Source organism: Camponotus floridanus, unplaced genomic scaffold (genome assembly GCF_003227725.1).
Source record: "Camponotus floridanus strain SB8 unplaced genomic scaffold, Cflo_v7.5 scaffold1, whole genome shotgun sequence".
Lineage (NCBI taxonomy): Eukaryota > Metazoa > Arthropoda > Insecta > Hymenoptera > Formicidae > Camponotus > Camponotus floridanus.
This window is the reverse complement of record NW_020229214.1, coordinates 8,555,393-8,575,548: the sequence shown is the minus strand read 5'-3', so window position 1 is coordinate 8,575,548 and position 20,156 is coordinate 8,555,393. Positions and strand designations below refer to the sequence as shown.

At 34.4% G+C, this 20,156-nt stretch overlaps 2 protein-coding genes across 3 annotated transcripts in view; one reads left to right on the top strand and one right to left on the bottom strand.

The window, feature by feature from the left end:
• LOC105251418 (elongation factor-like GTPase 1) overlaps window positions 1-20,156 on the bottom strand; it is a 38,415-nt gene that overhangs the window by 13,764 nt on the left and 4,495 nt on the right. The gene's annotated exons all lie outside the window — the stretch shown is intronic.
• Window positions 888-19,937, top strand: LOC112639934 (mucin-5AC). Its single transcript, XM_025415358.1, has 6 exons — window positions 888-1,516; window positions 5,480-6,215; window positions 17,058-17,312; window positions 18,438-18,588; window positions 19,360-19,482; window positions 19,567-19,937. Exons 2-6 carry the CDS (start codon window positions 5,583-5,585, stop codon window positions 19,647-19,649), a joined length of 1,245 nt encoding a protein of 414 aa, XP_025271143.1. The 5' UTR covers window positions 888-1,516; window positions 5,480-5,582; the 3' UTR covers window positions 19,650-19,937.

Here is a 20,156-nt window from a genome sequence, read left to right as displayed (position 1 = left end):
CGCGTATAATTCATAAAGAATTATTTCTCGCTATGTAAGCATTGGATTTACAAGAATGAACGTGGTCCGACACGCCGATAGATTGCTTGGGCGATAGTCTTTCTAGAATAAGCTCTTCAAAATAATGTAATTCTTGTTTATTTTCGAATGTAAATCGGTTGAAATAATTGTAATATCTATTTTAACGTTTGTGATAGTTTGTAAATTAAATTTATTCGCAAAAGATCAAAGAATTTTGATTAAAATTAACACAAAGTACATAAATGATCCAAATGATAAATCAATAATGATAATAAAGTAGGCTATTTTAGACCATGCAAAGCGCAGATGGTAATGCGTGAAAAATAATACTATAATTTTTTTTTCTATAATTTTTAAATTTATTAGATTTGTCTATTTATTTTTTCCTCTTTATTATAATATACCTCTTGTTTTATCGATATAATTCTTAATTTTCATCCATAAATGTAAAAATTAATTTATAAATAAGTCCCATATAATTTTCTCATAAATAGAAAATAATCAGAAAGTTATAACTATAAATAATGTTTAGAAATTTCTCTTTATTAGAAAGGTGAAGAGACACGCACAGGGTTTAGTCGTCTTAATAAATCTCTGCATAATAATTAGATAGATTTAAGACCAAACTGGAATAATTGATAGCTATTTAAGAATAACTTTTTGTATCTAAATATTAGTTTCTCGAAAAGCAAAAATAAGGAAAAAATTTACAAACTCTTCTCCGATAATTTATTATAAAATCAATCAACAATTCACGAGATATGCGATTGAAAAAGTTCCCGAAATCTACAATTGAGTTCGCGAAACTCGCTCGCTCGTCTTTCATTGCGCCGAAAGAACGAAAAGTAACGAGTAAATCTCGGACGTGCGCAAACCCTATGTACGTGGTGAAGACAAAGTGAGCAGGACGCGAAGCGGAGGAAGAAGTGGAAGGTGGATTGGTGGAGATGCACAGCTTAGGATTCCCGAGTGTACCCGAGCAGTTTCTGGTTGGTTGGTAAGTGGGACTAGCGGGGACTCATAGGCACGGAGCGTCCTACGCGAGGCCGCAGTCGGGCGCAAACCCCGAAACAATCTCGCGAGTTTCCTTCATCTTCATCTAAGCAGTCTCTGCAGAAACTCACGATAGCAGCCAAACAAAGCTCGTCTCGAAATAACGAGGGACGCGAAGAGGGTTAAACGCACGGGTGCCAGAACTGTCAACGCTAGAACTGTCATCGCGGTCTTGGGTGTCGGTTCGGGCCAGAATATCTCGCGTATTCCGATTGTTATAGTGCAAGAACGAACTGCAGAACTTCTCGAGGGGAAACCGACCGAAAGACAGCGGGTGCTGGATTGTAAAACCGATTGGTCTACCGGCTTCTCAGCGAGTGGAGAACTTCCTTCTTTCCTATCAGGGATAGCGGTCGAGGTCGCTACCGAGGTCGCAGTCGAGGCGAAGCGAGGACGAAAGTCAAGGTCGAGGGTCAGTCAGTCTACTTACGCGCAGCACAAGGTACGAACTAACATTTTTGTTTTAAATATTAATGGATATATGCACGCAAATGAGATGATGACTTGTTATACTTGATATTATTGAAAATTAATGTCATGGTTTTGAAAACATGCACACATGTAATTCACCATATATCTGTATAAATTTTTAATGTATATATTCTTAATTGTATATATTCTTGTTATTTTTTATAGTTTCTATAACAATTAACAAGTATGAGTATTATGTAAAATATGCATTTAATTATTATATTATCTACACTGAGGAAAAAAAGTTGTTAACTAAACCGTTAAACTAAATTATTATTTTTTTAAATTGAAATATTATATTTAAATTAAATAATACATATTAAATCTAACATAACATAAATGTTTAACTTTAATTATAAATATAATTTTTATAATAATTAATAATATTTATAATTAATAATTATAAATATTTAATTTTTTGATTGAAATATTTAAATAACTTAAATATTTCAATTAAAAAAATAATAATTTAGTTGGACGATTTGATCAAGTTAACAACTTTTTTTTCTCAGTATATTATTATATTAATTACTATTTTATATCGCTATTATAATGTTTGTTGGTGCAATTTATTGAGTTCCGGTAAAATGATTGCTATTGGTTTAGTTTTTTATCTTTTTTAATAAAAGAATGATTGCAACTTTAGCTCTAGGTTCACGATGCTAAGTATTCTCTGATATAATTTCTATAAATATATTTACTATCGATGCAATAAATTCGAGCAACATTGTGAAATATATCCCAATTAATTCAATTAAAACTAAAGAGGAGATACATGTATCTTTTTTCGATTTGCTCTATTTGCGAGCGATATTCATTCGATGTCGATAATTCCGCCGCGAACTAGGCACATATTTCTTCAGAAGAAGCAATATTCCCTCTTTACTTCCGTTACAATCTACGGAACATGTCCAACTACCGGCGCTATCGATGCGAATCGGGGCGGTGGGTGTATCCTCCATTAAATGTCTTACTTCAAATATCAGAGTACCTCGGAGAACCTCTTCTTTTTCTTCTTATATCGAATATTGCTCCTTGCTCTTTACAACGAACGGATGATGTTATCGCCGTTATCTTTTGCGGAACAAATTATGCAACAAAGAAATCTCATTTTACTTTTACATTAGCGATAGACATTGATTTCTTATTCTCGATTTGCTCTTTCAACTTTACACTTCTAAGAATAAATCAGTTAATTGTAGGTCTTTTGAACGATTTCGAAGAAAGCGGAACATATGGCACGTTTTTTCGATACAATCATTCGCTTGATGAATGATGTAACGTTGCATGAATAAGCCACGACAAGGGAAAAGGCCATAACATGTCGAATCAATTTAATCGAGGATCCGTTAGACAGTTACATTCGTCGTCGGCGAATCGCCGCGGGTCTGTTTCCCTTTGTTTTCCGGTCGCGTATCTTCAATTGCGCGAAATACATTACTCATGCGGACATAAAATGCAAAGAAACGAGATTCTCTCGGACTTACATCCAGCACTAATCGGTCGGCTTTCCTTTCAATCTCGTTAATCCGACAAATTGCCGAAACAAACGCATGTGAATCGACCCATAAACATTCCCTTTACTCTCACAATTAATATAGTCATCGCTCGATATTTATATTAAGCGGTGAGATTATTCGCTTGTCCAATGTCGCGTATCACATGGCTAATTAAATAGAGAAAAATGAGATTTTTCTCTTTTAAGTATGTAACAACTTTCGAATATATATATTATAGGAGATCCTAATATTAAGAGCACAAGAAAATTTCCAAAATTCTCAATTATAAAAGGTAACTATGAAAATAATATAGCTATGAAAAAAATTATAATAAAAGCAGGACTAGTTATTAAAGTATTAAAGGTTTGATCATCAAGAATTAAAGAGTTAGGTGAACCTAATTCTAAACAAACAATTATTCTTATAGAGGAGCCTATTTTTTTTATTCCTGCACTGAGAAAAAAAGTTGTTAACTTGACCAAACCGTTTAACTAAATTATTATTTTTTTAATTGAAATATTTAAATATTAAGTTAAATAGATGTCATGTTAGATTTAATATGTATTATTTAATTTAAATAATTAAATATTTCCATTAAAAAAATAATAATTTAGTTAAATGGTTTAGTCAAGTGGACAACTTTTTTTTCTCAGTGTGATCAAAGACAAAGAATAAAGTATAACATTCCCATATCTTTATGTATTGTTAAGTATAATCGTATATTGTTAAGTAATAATTGTAATAATTGTATATTATTAAGTATAATCATCCTAACATTGTACAATACATTAAGATTTGCTTATTTTCGAATAATTTTCTCTCACGCGACTTGCATTATCGTGACACGTGGAAACGTATGTCCGCCGTCTCTCTTTTGCGTTCATTCTCCGACACTCGTTGATGTCACCGCTCGCCTGCTCTCGGACCGTTTCTTCCGCCGCCCTCCATTAAGAAAATAATCTAATTACTATATTGTTTGCGTAATCACACTCGATCTCGAGGATATTTAAAAGCTTCGTTTGCGGTTTAAGCGTGGAAAATAATTCTCCATCATTTGTGCGGTTTATCTTGTGACGCAAGAGAAATAGCAAAAAGGTGCGAAAGAAATTTTCAAATAATTTCTGCAAATAATTTTCATTGAAAATCAATCCAGAGGTGTCTCTGTAATAAAAAAATTCTACGGATTTATTAACTATACGCTCGATAGAGAAATTCAATAAATTTATTATTAACCTGATACGTGTTACGCTTTTCAAGCTCGTCGATCATATTTAATCAATATCATTTATCACGTCGTTGCGCGAATGGTTATCTCAGTCGAAACGATGCGTATCTCATTCCTCGACGCGTTCTCACTTCCGTTAGATATTTCTGTATCGTATATTTAGCGCGAGTTACATTTACATACGTAATATCTAACATATGATGCTCCAAGCGTGCGTGCGGTGTTTGATACGGCCTTGCAAATGCAACGAGATAACGGCTTCGGTATCGGCGCGGTTTATACCGAACGACCCAATTTCACCAGAGTGTCGTATGGCAAACGTGCGATAACTGTTGCAGCAAAAGACAGGATTGAGCACGTGAAAGGAAAATACGTAGGTCGGGAAGCGGATAAGAAGCGGGTCTCGCCATGGACCAATGCGCGGACATTCAGAAAGAGCAAAATGAATGCGCGTTTCTCTCCTTCTCCCCCGCTAGACTTCCTCGTCCGTTCTAATTCCTACGTGTCGACACAAATATTTTGAGAACTTGAAATTGAAAATAAAAGCCACGCGATAAATTCGCATTTAATCAAAGCAGATCGACCAGATAATCGACTCAATCGTATTCATCAAAGAAATACGAAAAAATATGAGAAAAAGATGCTATAATTGCAGAATATTTTGCATACATTTCACGGAATCTGAACACGATTCTTATAAATCTATCGTATCGTAATTACGATTAGATTGCAACATTTTCATCACGATAAAGCTATCACCTCTCTCGAATTAAATGAATCACTTTTTTCAGATTTTCTAAAATATAAACTTTGCACGTGTGCAACATAATTAATTATGAGAGAAAGAGAGTTCCACCTGTTGATATTGCTTTGAATAATAAGTACGTAATGATAGATGTGTTACGTTTTATGTTATTGTATTACGTAATCTCTGGAAACCGCAAAGACACGCGATCTATAATCCTTTCCCTCATTCGACACGGGAAAGCGAGAATGACGGATTTTTTTAAATGCAAAATAAGAATAAAAATGTAATGTAATACACAGAGAGATTCCATGCGCAAACAAGAAAGCGCAAATATCACTAATACTTTTCCCTTCAAATATTTTTCATTCCCAAACACGGTAGATAGAACAAACAAATTCTAAACTAGCCTTTCTACACTAGCCTACCACGTACAAAATTACTAACACGATTCCTTATTCGCAGGTTCCGAGCGGAAACCTCGTTTGCTCTTGCGATAAGAGGAGCGACTCTCCGAAGGAAAGCGAAAATAGCGGAAGCGATTTATTCCTAACATCGAGTCGAGAAGATGCGGGCCATCCAATGTTGCGTTTTCCTCGCGCTGCTGATGACAGCGTCAGCCGTGCCAGCCTCGTCGAAGGGTGGTCGACCCGACGACCCGGTCAAGGGAAAAAAGACCACGTCGATCGCATCCGTGAAAAATACCACCGCCACGACGGTGGCCTTGAGACCGATCGTAGTCAACGCGACGCTTCCTTACACCATAAGGAACACGACGTCGCACTCGTCGTCGCTCTCGTCGTCGCACTCGTCGTCGCCCTCGTCGATCGCGACGACGGCGGCTATCACATCCGCCACGACGATGCTCAAGCTGCCGGCGATCTCGCCGACGACGTCGATCGCGACGTCGACGACGACGACCTCCTCGTCGATATCGTCGACGGCGAGCCTCCTCGCCGTCTCCGGATCCCTCGATCCGCAGAACGCAGCCTCGAGTCCCGCCTTCACCGAGACTTCGCCGCGAATAATCTCGCCCACGCCTCAGCACACCGCGGCCACGGTGTTGTCGTTGAGAAAATCAGCAGTCTCCGTCGTGGCCGATGTCACGACCACCGTGCCTCTAACGTCGGCCAAGGAGACGCGAGAGTCGCCCGGCAAGATTAGACCGCAAATCAAGCTGACGACAAATTACACCAGCGAGGTAAGTGCATTAATCTCGACTGACCGGCTCTTCGACTGTTCCGTCTATTCGCTGGAGTCGTGTGCCTCGTGTTACTCGGTTTTGCCTCGAAAACCGCCGTTTTCAACTACCCCGGCATAGATTCCCGCTTGTAATTACTTGGGATACCGCCAACAGGATATCGCGTCCCGATTGAATTATACATTAGATTCTCTCGCGCCGACGTACTAATTTCGCAAAATTCTCCGGGGGAATGTTTGTTTCCTCTTTAAACAACGCGTTTGTTCCGCATGTAGACCGAAACGCGCGACGCAATGATTTTCGAAACGTCAACGTTCTGTACGGTTTAACGTAAAGATTGAAGTAGCGTGTCATTCGCGACTTGACTTGGTGAATTTCGCTAAGAAAATCGGAAGTCATCCGGAAGACAGGTAGAGAGGTCTCGCGAGAAAATATCGATGTGAAAATCAACGTGTTCTCGTTATTGTTCATTCACGTTTCACGGAATACAGAATAAATTGTAATAACTTTCATCGTCCCACATCTGTCGTAATTCGCTATTCAAAGCTGCTCTTTTAAGTTATGTACTGAGAAGAATCGTTTGATTGTATCAACAAGACTCTATCCGATAGAAGGCATTTTGGTTAAGCCAAGCAGAATTTCTAGTTATCATAATAAGACTTCATTTTTTTATAACTAGAACGTTTAATAGACCTTTCTACAAAAATTTGGTTAGTATTTTCTAGTTGGATCTATAAGACTTTTTGTTATATTAATTAAATAGGATAGAGTGATGCAATTTTTTTTGTAAATTTAGTATTATTACCAAGAAAATTTAGTAAATTTAACAGGAAGAAATTAATCATACTCATTTGATAATTCCTAAAGGAATTCTGATTCGTCCATTTTCCAACAAACATATTGATTGAATCTACCAGATTTCTAATTAATGCAATCAGATTTTTTTCTCAGTGTGAGAAAATGCACATTAAGAAAAATCGTTTGATTGTATCAACAAGATTCTATCTGATAGAAGGTATTTTTAAACCAAGCAGAATTTCTAGTTCTCATAATAAGATTCGATTTTTTTTATAACTAGAACGTTTTATAGACTTTTCTACAAGGATTTGGTTAGTATTTTCTAGTTGGATCTAATAAGACTTCTTGTTATATTAATTAAATAGGACAGAGTGATGCAATTTTTTTTTTGTAAATTTAGTATTATTACCAAGAAAATTTAGTAAATTTAACAGGAAGAAATTAATCATACTCATCTAGTAATTCCTAGAGGAACTCTGATTCGTCCATTTTCCAACAGACATACTGATTGAATCTGCCAGATTTCTAATTAATGCAACCAGATTCTTTTTCTCCGTGCAATCTAATCAAAAATACTCTTTTTCTCTCACCTTTTCAAATATGTTAAATGCAAGTCCTGCAAATTAGATTCCAAGTAGATCGAAGAGAAATAAGAGACCGAAAAACGGCTACAAAACATTTAACATTTTAAATTATCAAAGATGTTGGACGTGACGTTAAATTGCTATGTTAAGTGAAGTTTTTGGCGCTTTTTCCTCTTTTCTCTTGTAGTAAAAGAATTCCAAATCTCTTTCCTCTGTACACGCTCTTCCTATTCACTTCCCCTACTTTAAAGGAGCGCAGAAAAGCGCGTACCCGATGATGCGAGATAGAAAGGCACCCAGATTCGAGTTATACAGCCAACACGGAGGATCGTATGGGGTTTGAGGAAAAAAATCGCATATAGGTCGACCGAGAAAGTAGCGTGTGCATCTCTTCGTATGTATCTCTCTTCCGTATGTAGAATATGCAGTTCTACGAGCTGTTTTGCGAGCGGCGCCGCGAGTAGATGGGCGCACGTGCAAAATGGCAAAAACGAGAAAGTAAATCGGTGTGCACGAGTACGATACTTGAACGCACGGGATACGTACATATAATTATCCAAGTTAATCGAGTGTACATCGTTTCATCTCTTCGTTCGCGATGAAGCAACAAGCAATCAGGCAATCGGGTCATCTTGGGCGAATCTTTTCCTAGCCGAAGGGAGAAATTATTTTCTTTCTTTTTGTTCGATATAAATGCACACAGAAAAAAATGGACATTCTTGTGAATCTTTTGAAAATATATTTAGTTTTAACATGGAAATCTCGAAATGAGATTATATTGTTAATTAAAGAGAAATATAATTGCTTGAATAATTGCTTGCTTGAATGAAGCCATTTTATACAGTTCAATCGAGAAAAATGTATTCTTATGATTTAAGATTTAATTTTCTTGAATGGAAAAGAAACAATGTTGGATAGAAAATAACATTTCTAAATCAAAGATTATAATTTTCTTAAAGTAGAATTAAATAATTATATATTCTTGAGGTGATAATTACAATATTAAAATAAGACTGTAATATTGCTGAAATTTAAAATTATTAAATTCTTCCAAGAAGATTATAAATTGTCGCGTATATACGAAACAATGAACGCATTAGTTTAAATATATAAGTTTTGATTTGACACTTATTTTGTTTCTGTGTAGAAATTTCTGCAATTGGCTTTAATTCGCACACTTGATTTTAAGACACAATTTTCCTCTCTCTTTCTTCCTCTCGTTTTGTCGGGATAACGGCGGTATACGCCAATCGTGTATGAAACCGTTGAGTCATTTGCGATCAAATAAGCGAATATAACGCGTCTCTTGATTACAAGCGGGCGATTTCGTTCCACGGGATACGGTAAATATGCTAGGCGCGTATAACGGAGCGGGGAGGCACATTAATAACGATTAACTATTCTAACTTATCTGTAATAACCGCACGAATGACGGCAAAATGCGTAAATTGGGTACATAATATCTCGCGTAATGGAGTTATTTGTCTATCTATGTTACACTGCTTCGCCGCAAAGCGACGTAAAGATCTGGCGCAGACACAGAGAACGGAGATTGTGTCGCGTAAAAAAGGATGTCCATTATATATCGTGCAAAGAAACGCTATCCCGAATTGTACAAATGCATTACGACGCATCATGTTGGATTTTTTGCTCGCATCGGTATATTATTTTATTTTCGAGCGTAAAATATATATTATTAGAAATTAATAAAATATATATTAATAGATATATATTATTTAATATATATATATATATATATATATATATATATATATCTAATTAAATTAATAAAATATATATTATTAGAATTACGGAAAATATATATTATTATTATTAAAGAAAAATATACTATATCATTATTATTAAAAAAATATATATTAAAATATATATTATTATTCTTGAAGAAAAAAATCGAATAAGAACCTCTTTGTAAAGTAATAACAAGAACAAAATACGCTTCTAATCAAAAGTAAATTCAATCAACTACCATTTGATTAATTTTTTTCTGTTCGCCAGTCGCAACATTTCTCCTCTTGTGATATAATATGATAGAGAGAGAGGAAGAAAAAATTCAATTAACCGATTTAACGGTTTAATTACCCGTGATTAATTGAACCCGCTTCCTTTACCCGGGTAGTTATGATCTGAAAAATACGGGCAAGTACCTATGAACCGCGATTACAAAGTTAACCGATGTCGGCTGATTTGAGACTTCGACTTAATTGGCACGCGGTAAGGTTTTGCAGTAAACTGGTACAAATAAACATACAATGTACGCGTGGAGGAAGGACTCGGTCCGTAATGATGGGTTTGCGGAGGTGATACGAGTCGCACCATTCTTCCAATATCGAATGGAAAATCGTCTGGGAATTGTTCGCGTGCGACGAATACCGATTTCTAGCGTATGGGAATTGGATATCGTCACTATAGGAGAAAGACTATAATAAAGCGATCGGGTTTTTTTTTTAAGATATTAAGAAAAAGCGAGGCGTGTAAAGTCGCAATATGCATTTTTTTATGCAAAGCTACTAATTTTTCTACGGCATATTTCTTCGAAAACAATTCTCTCCGATCGTTTATAGCATCGTAAAAAGGAAGCATGCTTGGTCAGAGAGAGACCATTATTACAATGTACACGTATGCATCAGTCACGCATGTCTAAACTAAAGGTAACAATTGTATCTTGGACGTACAATCCGGTTATAAATTCTTCGATATACCTGGACATTCTTCGGCGTAAATTTCTGATTTATCACGATTTAATCTCAATTGCGATTCCGTCCGTTACACAATCCTCTTTTGTGACTTCATTATTCGCAATTATTATTATTGTTATCGTACTTTCTTCTTAATGAAAAATGATTGAAGTAACACGTGTTAAAAAGAGCCGAGTGTCTTGCTTTAATCTGAAACTTTTATCGAAGACAAACACCTGGTTGATGTTACCCTTGGCTAGCGGTATAAAATGCCAAGCATGAAACATCTTGTACGCGCGATAAAAGTTTCTAAAATATTATGTTGCGAAATATAAAACACGCATGATTAGCTTTCGTGGATCTTAGGAAAGCGATATTAGGCGATATATACGTAATTAGTTTAAAAAAAAAAAATAACCGAACCCATTTTAAAAGAGATCCGAGAATAATAACGATTCCTATAAAATATAATACGAACCTATTACCTTCCTGGATCGCGGATTTGCTTTAAACGGATGTTTAAAACTCGCAATAAAATCGTAAATTTCCATCTTATGGGTGGCATCTCGGAGATGCTGGATCTTTTTACTGTTCCGCATCGGGGTATTGTAGGCATATTCCGATACTTACGACCGGCCTTTCAACGGCGGCTCGCGCCGCATTAGCGTACGAGCGAGATAGAAATAGAGAACTTTACTAACGGTCCCGAATAGGAATTTTGCCCTCGCTATGCGCGCTTCCGAGTTACGCGCGTAACGGAGCGTTGCTCTAGCACAATTTTCCGAGCGCGATGACGAAATGAATAATTGCAAATTAGAATAATCTCATGACTGATGATAGAGTCGAGTCGCGAAAACTAACAGGAACAATATTACATTTACTCTGCCTTCTTCATTATTTTATTTTTCCGAGTAACGTAATTAAAATCAAATGAGATATATAAGAACATTATGAATTTTTTTAGCAATTTTCACAATAATTAATGATACCGATTCAGAGTAAAATTATTCTAATAATACGAATTAAAGAAAAAAATTTGTCCTAAAATCGCAATAAGCAATATTATTGCAACATAAAAAAATGTATGTTTTTAATAATCCCATGATCCAAATTGAGTCGAAGAATAACAGGAGTAATATTAGATTTACTCTGTCTTCTTCATTATTTTATTTTTCCGAGTAAAGTAATTAAAATCAAATAAGATGTATAAGTTGAGAAAATTGTGAATTTTTTTAGCAACTAAAATTTTAACAGTAATTAATGATATCGATTCAGAAAAATTATTATTATATCAATTGCAAAAAAAACTTATCGCAAAATAGGCAATATTATTGCAACATAAAAAATGTATTTTTGATTGACAGAAAAATTATTCATCGCGAAGCAAATGATTGATGATCGAGTCGAGTTGCGAAGAATAACAAGAACAATATTACATTTGCTCCGCTTTCTTCATTACTTTATTTTTCCGAGTAACGTAATTAAAATCAAATGAAATATATAAGAAAATTATGAATTTTTTTTAGCAATTAAAATTTTCACAATAATTAATGATATCGATTCAGAACAATTATTGTAATAATATCAATTACAGAAAAAACTGTATCGCAAAATCACATAGCCAATATTATTGCAACATATAAAACGTATATTTCTGATTGACAGAAAAATTATTCATCGCGAAAATGACTGATGATCGAGTCGAGTTGCGAAGAATAACAGGAATAATATTACATTTGCTCGGCTTTCTTCATTATTTTATTTTTCCGAGTAACGTAATTAAAATCAAATGAGATATATAAGAAAATTATGAATTTGTTTTAGCAACTAAAATTTTCACAATAATTAATAATATCGATTCAGAATAATTATTCTAATAATACAAATTACAGAAAAAAATTTATTCCAAAATCGCAATATTATTGCAACATAAAAAACGTATATTTTTGATTGACAGAAAAATTATTTATTCGAATTAAATATCTGATCTTTCTCTAACTTAATTAATAAACAACTTATACATTCGACATACTTGATATTTATTACTTTCATACATTTCATCATAGGGATAAATAATTATATAGGGATCTTGTTAGAGAGAAGAATGTGTTCAATTAAAGCAAGCAAAATAGATGACGGAAATGTGGCACATTCTTATAAAAGATTCGTGTATTACTCTCTCTCTTTCCATTCTTCAACAAATATAAAAAAATATAAGGTAATATCATCCATGTGACAATCGAAGCAATGATAGTCGTTTCGTGCGCGACTAATAATAATAGTCCTGGATAGATGCTCGGTGGCGTTTCTTCACACACAGTCGCTTAATCTAACAAAAACAACTATGAAAAGAGCGCAACGGTAAACGAACCGTTGGGTTCTTTTCCACTAAGGTTAATAATTGTATTGTAAGAATCTCTCGGAAACGCGCGGCATCCGCGACGATTCGTCACGACGAATCTCGCGATATCCGAGACTTACAACCGCAGAAATTAGACTTGTCGGATAACGACCGTCTAATTCTTAAATGGATGATGCTTCAATTACGAACATCGCGAGTTACACACAATCTTATACCTCGAGACATATTTGCAAGCCTAATTCTAGCCAGATTTCTCGACACTTTTGCGGTAACAATCTCGTTGAGAATCTGTTTCAACATAATGCAACATGCAGATAATATAGAATTGGAGTATTAGAAATATATAATTTTTTTTAATTTTATTCATTGATTTACTTAATTTTCCATTTGTACAAATTTTATTAAAAATTGTTTTTAAATATAAACAAAAATAATTTGTATTAATAAGTGTCAAATCAAAACTTGTATACTTCACCTAACGCGTTCATTGTTTTGTATATACGCAACAATTTATAATTTTCTTAGAGGAATTTAATAATTTTAAATTTCAACAATATTATAGTTTTGTTTTAATATTGTAATTGTCACCTCAAAAATATATACTTATTTAATTCTACTTTAAGAAAATTATAATCTTTGATTTAAAAATGTTATTTTCTATTCAACATTGTTTTTTTTCCATTCAAGAAAATTAAATCTTAAATCATACGAATATATTTTTCTTGATTGAACTGTATAAAATGGCTTCATTCAAGCAAGCAATTATTCAAGCAGTTATATTTTTCTTTAATTAACAATATAATTTCATTACAAGATTTCCATGTTAAAACTAAATATATACTCCTGGACAAAATTAACGCATATTTTTTTCACTTTTTCTTTAAAATTTAAATATCAGCTTTTAAAGAAAAAGTGAAAAAAATTACGCGTTAATTTCGTCCAGGAGTATATTTTCAAAACAAGAATGTCTTTTTTTCTGTGCATAATTCTTCTTTATTCTTTTCGCGCAAAAATGAAAGATTAAATTATGACGCGAATTCATGAATCGATCCTAAATCATTCCTCGCACTATATATAATATCGATCGTTTCAACCAATTATTTTTGCTCGGAAAATCGATTTCCTTCACGTTCGCCGAGACAAGCATGTCCGAAAGATATTACGAGGATTGCCGATGCACCTTGCACCTTGAGATGTATTGGCTCGACGAATGTACAAACGGCGAAAGGAGGGCGAGCGTTCACGGTCGTGACGCAAACGGATCAGCCGGTGCTAATATCGGTAGTGGAACGTGACGATGTCGAGACGAAAAGAAAATGCGAAGGAAAATAAAAGAAAATGAGAGACGTGCGGTGAGGAGGAAAAAGAAAAAAAGGACGAGGGGCGATGAGAGGATGGAGGCCGGTATTTCTACGGATAATTTACCACGACCTAATCGCCGAGCTTTAATCGATTCACTCTGTGCTACTTTTGTGTTATATATTTGTCCATGGATAGTAATTCGCGAACGAGTCTACTTCTTACATACTCTGTATTTAGGCGGAATAAAGACGGCAAATCAATTAGCGGTTCCGTTTTAATCGGATACTTACCGCGATTCGTCGACAAAGCTTTACTTACGTCTACTACGATAATAGAAGCGAACCAATAAAATACAAAGGATGAAAGAAAAATATGCATATTATTGGAATATTATTTTAACGGCGTGATTATTTTCTATTATTATTACCGGAAGTTTTTCGTCAGTTTAAACATGTTTATTATGTTTTCATATTTGCATTTTCCTTTTTCGCATCATTAATTTATAGACAACTATCTTGAATATAGCTATAACGCCATCGGTAAATTATGAAAGGAAATGTTCTTTTGTTCATTACCGCAATTTTAATCATATCATCTATCTTCGCTGTTATTTCACCTGGCTTTGCTACTCAGACTTATCTTCCTCATCTCATTGCTTATCAAAACCGTTATGTTTTCAAACGCAAATGAACTTTTCTACAAGTAAATACCAAAGTGCGAAGAGCAAAGGAGCGAGATGATGAAAAGAAAGAAATCGCAAAATTCCAAAGAAATCGCGCGGAGCAAACCTGGCGTAAAGAGTGACCCCGGAGAACTCGAGGGAATGCGATCGCGTTTCGGTCAACGACCGCTTTATAAACGAGCGTTTTGTAGCCCGAGATACGTGTGGTGTATTATATAGCACGCGATGACATTATTTTTGAAGTCGGGCGGTTTTACGCCTCTCTGAGGTCAAGTCAACTCGACACCGGCCAACGGGAGATGGTCTGGAAAATATAAAGTCGGAGGCCGATTGCGATCCGCGCGGCTGACAGGATCGGAAACGAAAGAGACATAGGCAAAGATCACGAAGTGAACCGAGGATTCCTTATTCAAACGAATTTCTTCGCGATTATTGAATGCGAAACTCGAAATGCGCGATGCATCTTTCGGATATCCTTCTCTGAAAAGTCAGAATCTTGTCAACAGGTTTCTGCCGCGAATCGTTTCTTCCTCATTTTTGTCTTCATTCAACCGATCACTTATCGCAGAACAAGATCGAGATTCCCAGGAGTACCTGATTCTTTCTTCGTAAAAATTTCTGAAATCACGCCAATTGACAGTTCCTTGCGATTTCACTCTCTCGCGAGCGCAAACTTCTTTACATATTTTTAAAATATGCAAGAGGCAGTTAAACGCTCTCTCTAAATTTCAAACCTGCAATTTTAATTTCAACCTAAATGAATAATTTTTTAGAATAATATTAATATTAGCTCTTAAAGAGAAAGCCTTAAGTAGTAAAACCCATGATACTCGAGCAAAACTATTTGTATCGTCGTTTTCTCCTGGACCTGAAGCTTTTTTAAGGCAAGATCTAGGGAGATGATTGCGACTCGAGTGCGGTAAATGAGATAAACGATATCCCGTAGAGAAAAAGCGGGACCAGGCGAAGGCGAGGAAGGCTATCGCTTCTCCAAGCATAGTCTCACGTTCCAGGAAGTTGACCGACGATGGATATCCGTACGAACCATCCTGTACCCCCTTCGATTTGCCAAGCGTTTTGCCTGTCTTCTGCTCCGGCTTTATTGCCTCTCTTTTCTCTCACTCCGAGCATTCCGCCCGTTTTCTTTTTTGCCCCGTCTTATTCCTCTCCCTAACTTGCTTCCTTTCTCCGCTAACAATTTCCATCACGCGATCGATACCTGCAGCATCCTCCCGAAATAGATATCGAACATCTATATCACGAGAAACTGATTTGCCACTTTGTAAGTTATTTTACATTTTGTGCTTGGCAATATTTCTCTCATTATTTCTTTTAAAGATCTTTACGATGTATCGAATATTGACGTTTAGTTCTTTGACAATACACGTGCTTTCGTTGAATAATTTTTGACATTTCACGAAATTGGAATCGATATTAGAATGGAAGTTAAAGTCCCGTCTCTTTTAATTTATATATTTCTCAATTCGCTCGTGGAGCAGTAAAAGGAAAGTGTGAATTACAAAAGTGAAAAGATGCCGCATAATCGCCTATGTAACATGGAAACATTGCTAATGAGGTATACAACGTAATCTCGTTTACCGCAGAATCATGCTACAGTAACTGGTTTCATTCGAATGACATCATCGAAATGAGAGCATTTTTATAATCAGACTAAATCTTCCTTGAATGGCTTCAAAATCACGAGAGATATCCTTTTAATAACAGCTTCTGATCAACTTAAAGTTGATTTCTTTTATAAAAATATCAAAAAAGGTCATCATATTTTTGCAAGTTTTCAATTCCATCAACTTATCTAAACCTCAAACATTAAAATTCTATTTAAGAAAGTTTGAAATTAATTGAAGAATATTTTAATTTTTCGAACAAATTTGTGAAAAGCCTGTCTTTTCAATGATTTATAACTCGAAAGTTATCAATAACTTTCGAGTTATAAATCATTGAAAAGACAGGCTTTTCACAAATTTGTTCGAAAAATTAAAATATTCTTCAATTAATTTCAAACTTTCTTAAATAGAATTTTAATGTATATAAATCATCGAAAAGAAAGGCTTTTCACAAATTTAAAGGCGTCGATCGATGCCTTTTGAGAAAAAAAATTCATCTCCAAATTGATCGGAGAGAATCTATTATTAAAAGGAAATTATTTTTAGAAAGTATCTCGAGAGATCGAATTTATTCTTTATTCAAACTTATAAATAAGAACGGGTTAAACGAACGCAAAGATAACGGTCGTGTCAATCGACGAAAGAACGCGATACCTTTTAAAGAGAAGGGGCCCTGTAATCTGCTGTAGCTCCGAAAAATCGGATCTGGACATGCTTAATCGCGCGACGTGTTATTACGACGTGATTGCATGACGCTGCCAAAGTACGCGATCCTTTTTTTTATTTTTTACAGACGGGGGTACGACTGCCGGAGGGGGCCAGCGCGGCGCTCGCGAAACCGACCAAATATCACTATTACCCGCACAATCAGCACATCTATTTGTTGCCGGAGTGCGCCGTCCAACAAGTGTGCAATGCCGTTTACGTCAGATTAAACTTCACGCAACCGCTGTGCGCCTGTCCCGGAAGATACCGGGATCCGTGCAGCGCGTCTTTGGACAGCGACGACCTGCACACCACCGAGCTGGTGACCGATCCTCGAACCAAGGTAAGTAAAAATTTTCAAACGACTCTCGGACGACTGAGAAAATCGGAAAAAAATATCCTTCTCAGCTGTCTATAATTTCGCCCATTTTTTATTACGAGCAGCAGATACGATATCACTTGCGATGATAAATAATTTTATAAAATAAATTAATATATAAATTAATATATTAATATAATATATAAATTAATATATAATATAATTAATATTAATAATATAATATTATTCATATTTATTATAATATTAATATTATTATATTAATATTAATATTAATTATTATAATATTAATAATATTAATATTATAATAATATAAATTATATAAATTATATATAATAATATAATAATTAATATATTTAGAAATAATTTTATAAAATGTCAATATTATTAATAACTTCTCCGTGTTTTAAATAAATGATGAAACGACATTAGCGAATTGCTGTCAAATTTCTATGCTTTGGAAGTAAAATCGTGAAATCGTGCGAGGAAAACGCGATGGTTTCCGTCAGAGCTATAAAAGTTGCCGCGTTTGTAATGTTTTATTCTAGTACTTAAGACATCGAGCTGTCACGGAAACGGTACCTGTCCAAGGTATGGCGCCATTCCCGGTGTGACCGACTCGGCTGGGATGATCTTAAACGCGAGTTTCTCGCCGCGAGAAAAACTCGTTCACTTTCGTTCGTGTATTAACCGTGACTTGCACACCGACGAATCCCCGCTCGAAAAGACAGTCATCGCGGAAGTCATCCGAGAAAAGAGTTTAAATATTTGACACGATAGTCCCGTACTTTCGAGCTTGCTTTCACGTACATGACTTTTATCCGCGCAATTTCAATATCATTGCAATTTTATTACTACAACATACCGTAAAATCTAACATATGTCAACCTTGAAATAAAGAAAGATCTTGGCGATATTTTTATGAGAAATAATCGGTATTTAATGATTGTCCTCAAAGTCCTCACGTTGATTTTTCAGAGCGATTCTTGGCTGCTTTGTTCGTTATAACGTTACATAATGCATATTTATTTTCTAACGGGATTATATGTATATGTGTAACGCAATCGCGGTACATCTGATTAAGAAAAACTCGTAAAACGACGACGCTTATTGCGTTCGTACTCTTTTCAGGCCTTGACCTTGGTAAAAACGTGCGAGCCGGTTGCCGAGATGCGAGAGTGCAGAGCGTCGCGGGACTGGTCTCTACTGGCGCTACAGAACGTGCGTACGGGAAAGTCTCATTATCTCGTGATATGCCGATGTCCCGATACAAACATACTCGGTAAGTGAGAAACGTTCCTTGATTAATTTAAAATTTAAATATCAAAGAAAGTTCAATCGAGTCTCACAATTAAAATTGATCGATTCAAATGTAATATAAATAAATAAATAAATTTATTAATAATTATTTGTTTTAATCATTAATATATATATATATATATATATATATATATATATATATATATTAATATATATTAATAAGTATTTAATTAATAATAATTAATTATATAATATATTAAATTAATTATAACATTTTAATTAAATTTGTTATTATTAATTTATATTTTTCTGAATTTGTTTAAGTTTTAATTAATTTATTTGAATATTAATAATTTATTTTATTAATAATTAATAATAAGATTATATTAATGTAAATATTAAATATTTAATAATTAATTTATAATAAATAATATTTATTAATAATTAAATGATTATATATTAATAATATTTATAGATAAATTTCATTAATTTTTATTTTTTCCTTATTTTTTCCTATTTATATATTTTATTTTTAAAAAATTATAATTTAAAATTATATAAAGAATAAGAGAGAGAAAGTCTTTCTTAAATGTTCGCAAATTATTACAAAAATTATTACAAAAATTTCAATAAAATATATGATTGCATTATAATGGAAATGAGAAATGGAAATAGCTATAAAATTTTTTTTATAATGAAAATGGAAGTCGTGGGCAAACTTTTTTAAAAATGAAGAAGTGGAAAAGCTGCTAGAATCATTTTTTATCCTTTTATATTTTACATTTCTTTATAGAAGGACCTATGAGTCACGATCAACCGACATATGCTAGTGTCCCGGGTATTCGAGTATACGGGATGATGTGCGTGCAGGGGAACAGAAGAGGACGACCGCTGCGATATTCGCGCAGCCTCTCAAGTATGCGTTCTAAACGTTACATATTATACTTTAAAGTCTAGAGATATGAATTTTGCGATTGATAAAATTTCGATCTGTCATTAGATCACGTACAAGACGAAGAGAAACCACGTTTTCCTTGGCACAAGGTGCGACAGCTGATGGCAACGTCGTCTCTATGGGAGTAGCAAGCGCGACGCAACGATCCGTCCCATATTCTGCCATCGACGAATTTACACGTTAATTATTAATAACGCTATATTTATAATTCCTCGAGCCATCTTTCGCTCGAATTCCCTTTCTAATTCCCTCTTAGTACTCTCACGCTCCCTTAAGTCTTGAACGGGCGCAAAAAATAACGCAAGCAATTCATACTAATTATTTATTAATCCCATTATGTGTATTTTGTAATTTCTCGTTAAATATTTGTTAATTATAATTACCTCTGCGCCTTTGTAGACAAAATTTGATGATAACAGGAGGTAAAATATAAAAAAATCAATTTTATAGATTAATTAAATTAAAAATTTTACAAATACACATAATCACCAGTGCGCCCGCGCAAGGATTAGTAGATAAGATAAGATGAATATGTATTTGTATTATCATCTTCACTTAATTATTCATTGTATTTATTACTCATGATTACTATGTTCATAAGAAATTCGTAATATGAGAATGGTCACGATTAATTA

What these genes read in the sequence shown, in the direction of transcription:
- LOC112639934 (XM_025415358.1), top strand. Translation starts at nt 5,583, where the DNA reads ATGCGGGCCATCCAATGTTGCGTTTTCCTCGCGCTGCTGATGACAGCG. An exon ending in CGACAAATTACACCAGCGAG is followed by an intron (nt 6,216 to 17,057) that starts GTAAGTGCATTA and finishes TATTTTTTACAG; the next exon opens with ACGGGGGTACGACTGCCGGA. An exon ending in TGACCGATCCTCGAACCAAG is followed by an intron (nt 17,313 to 18,437) that starts GTAAGTAAAAAT and finishes TACTCTTTTCAG; the next exon opens with GCCTTGACCTTGGTAAAAAC.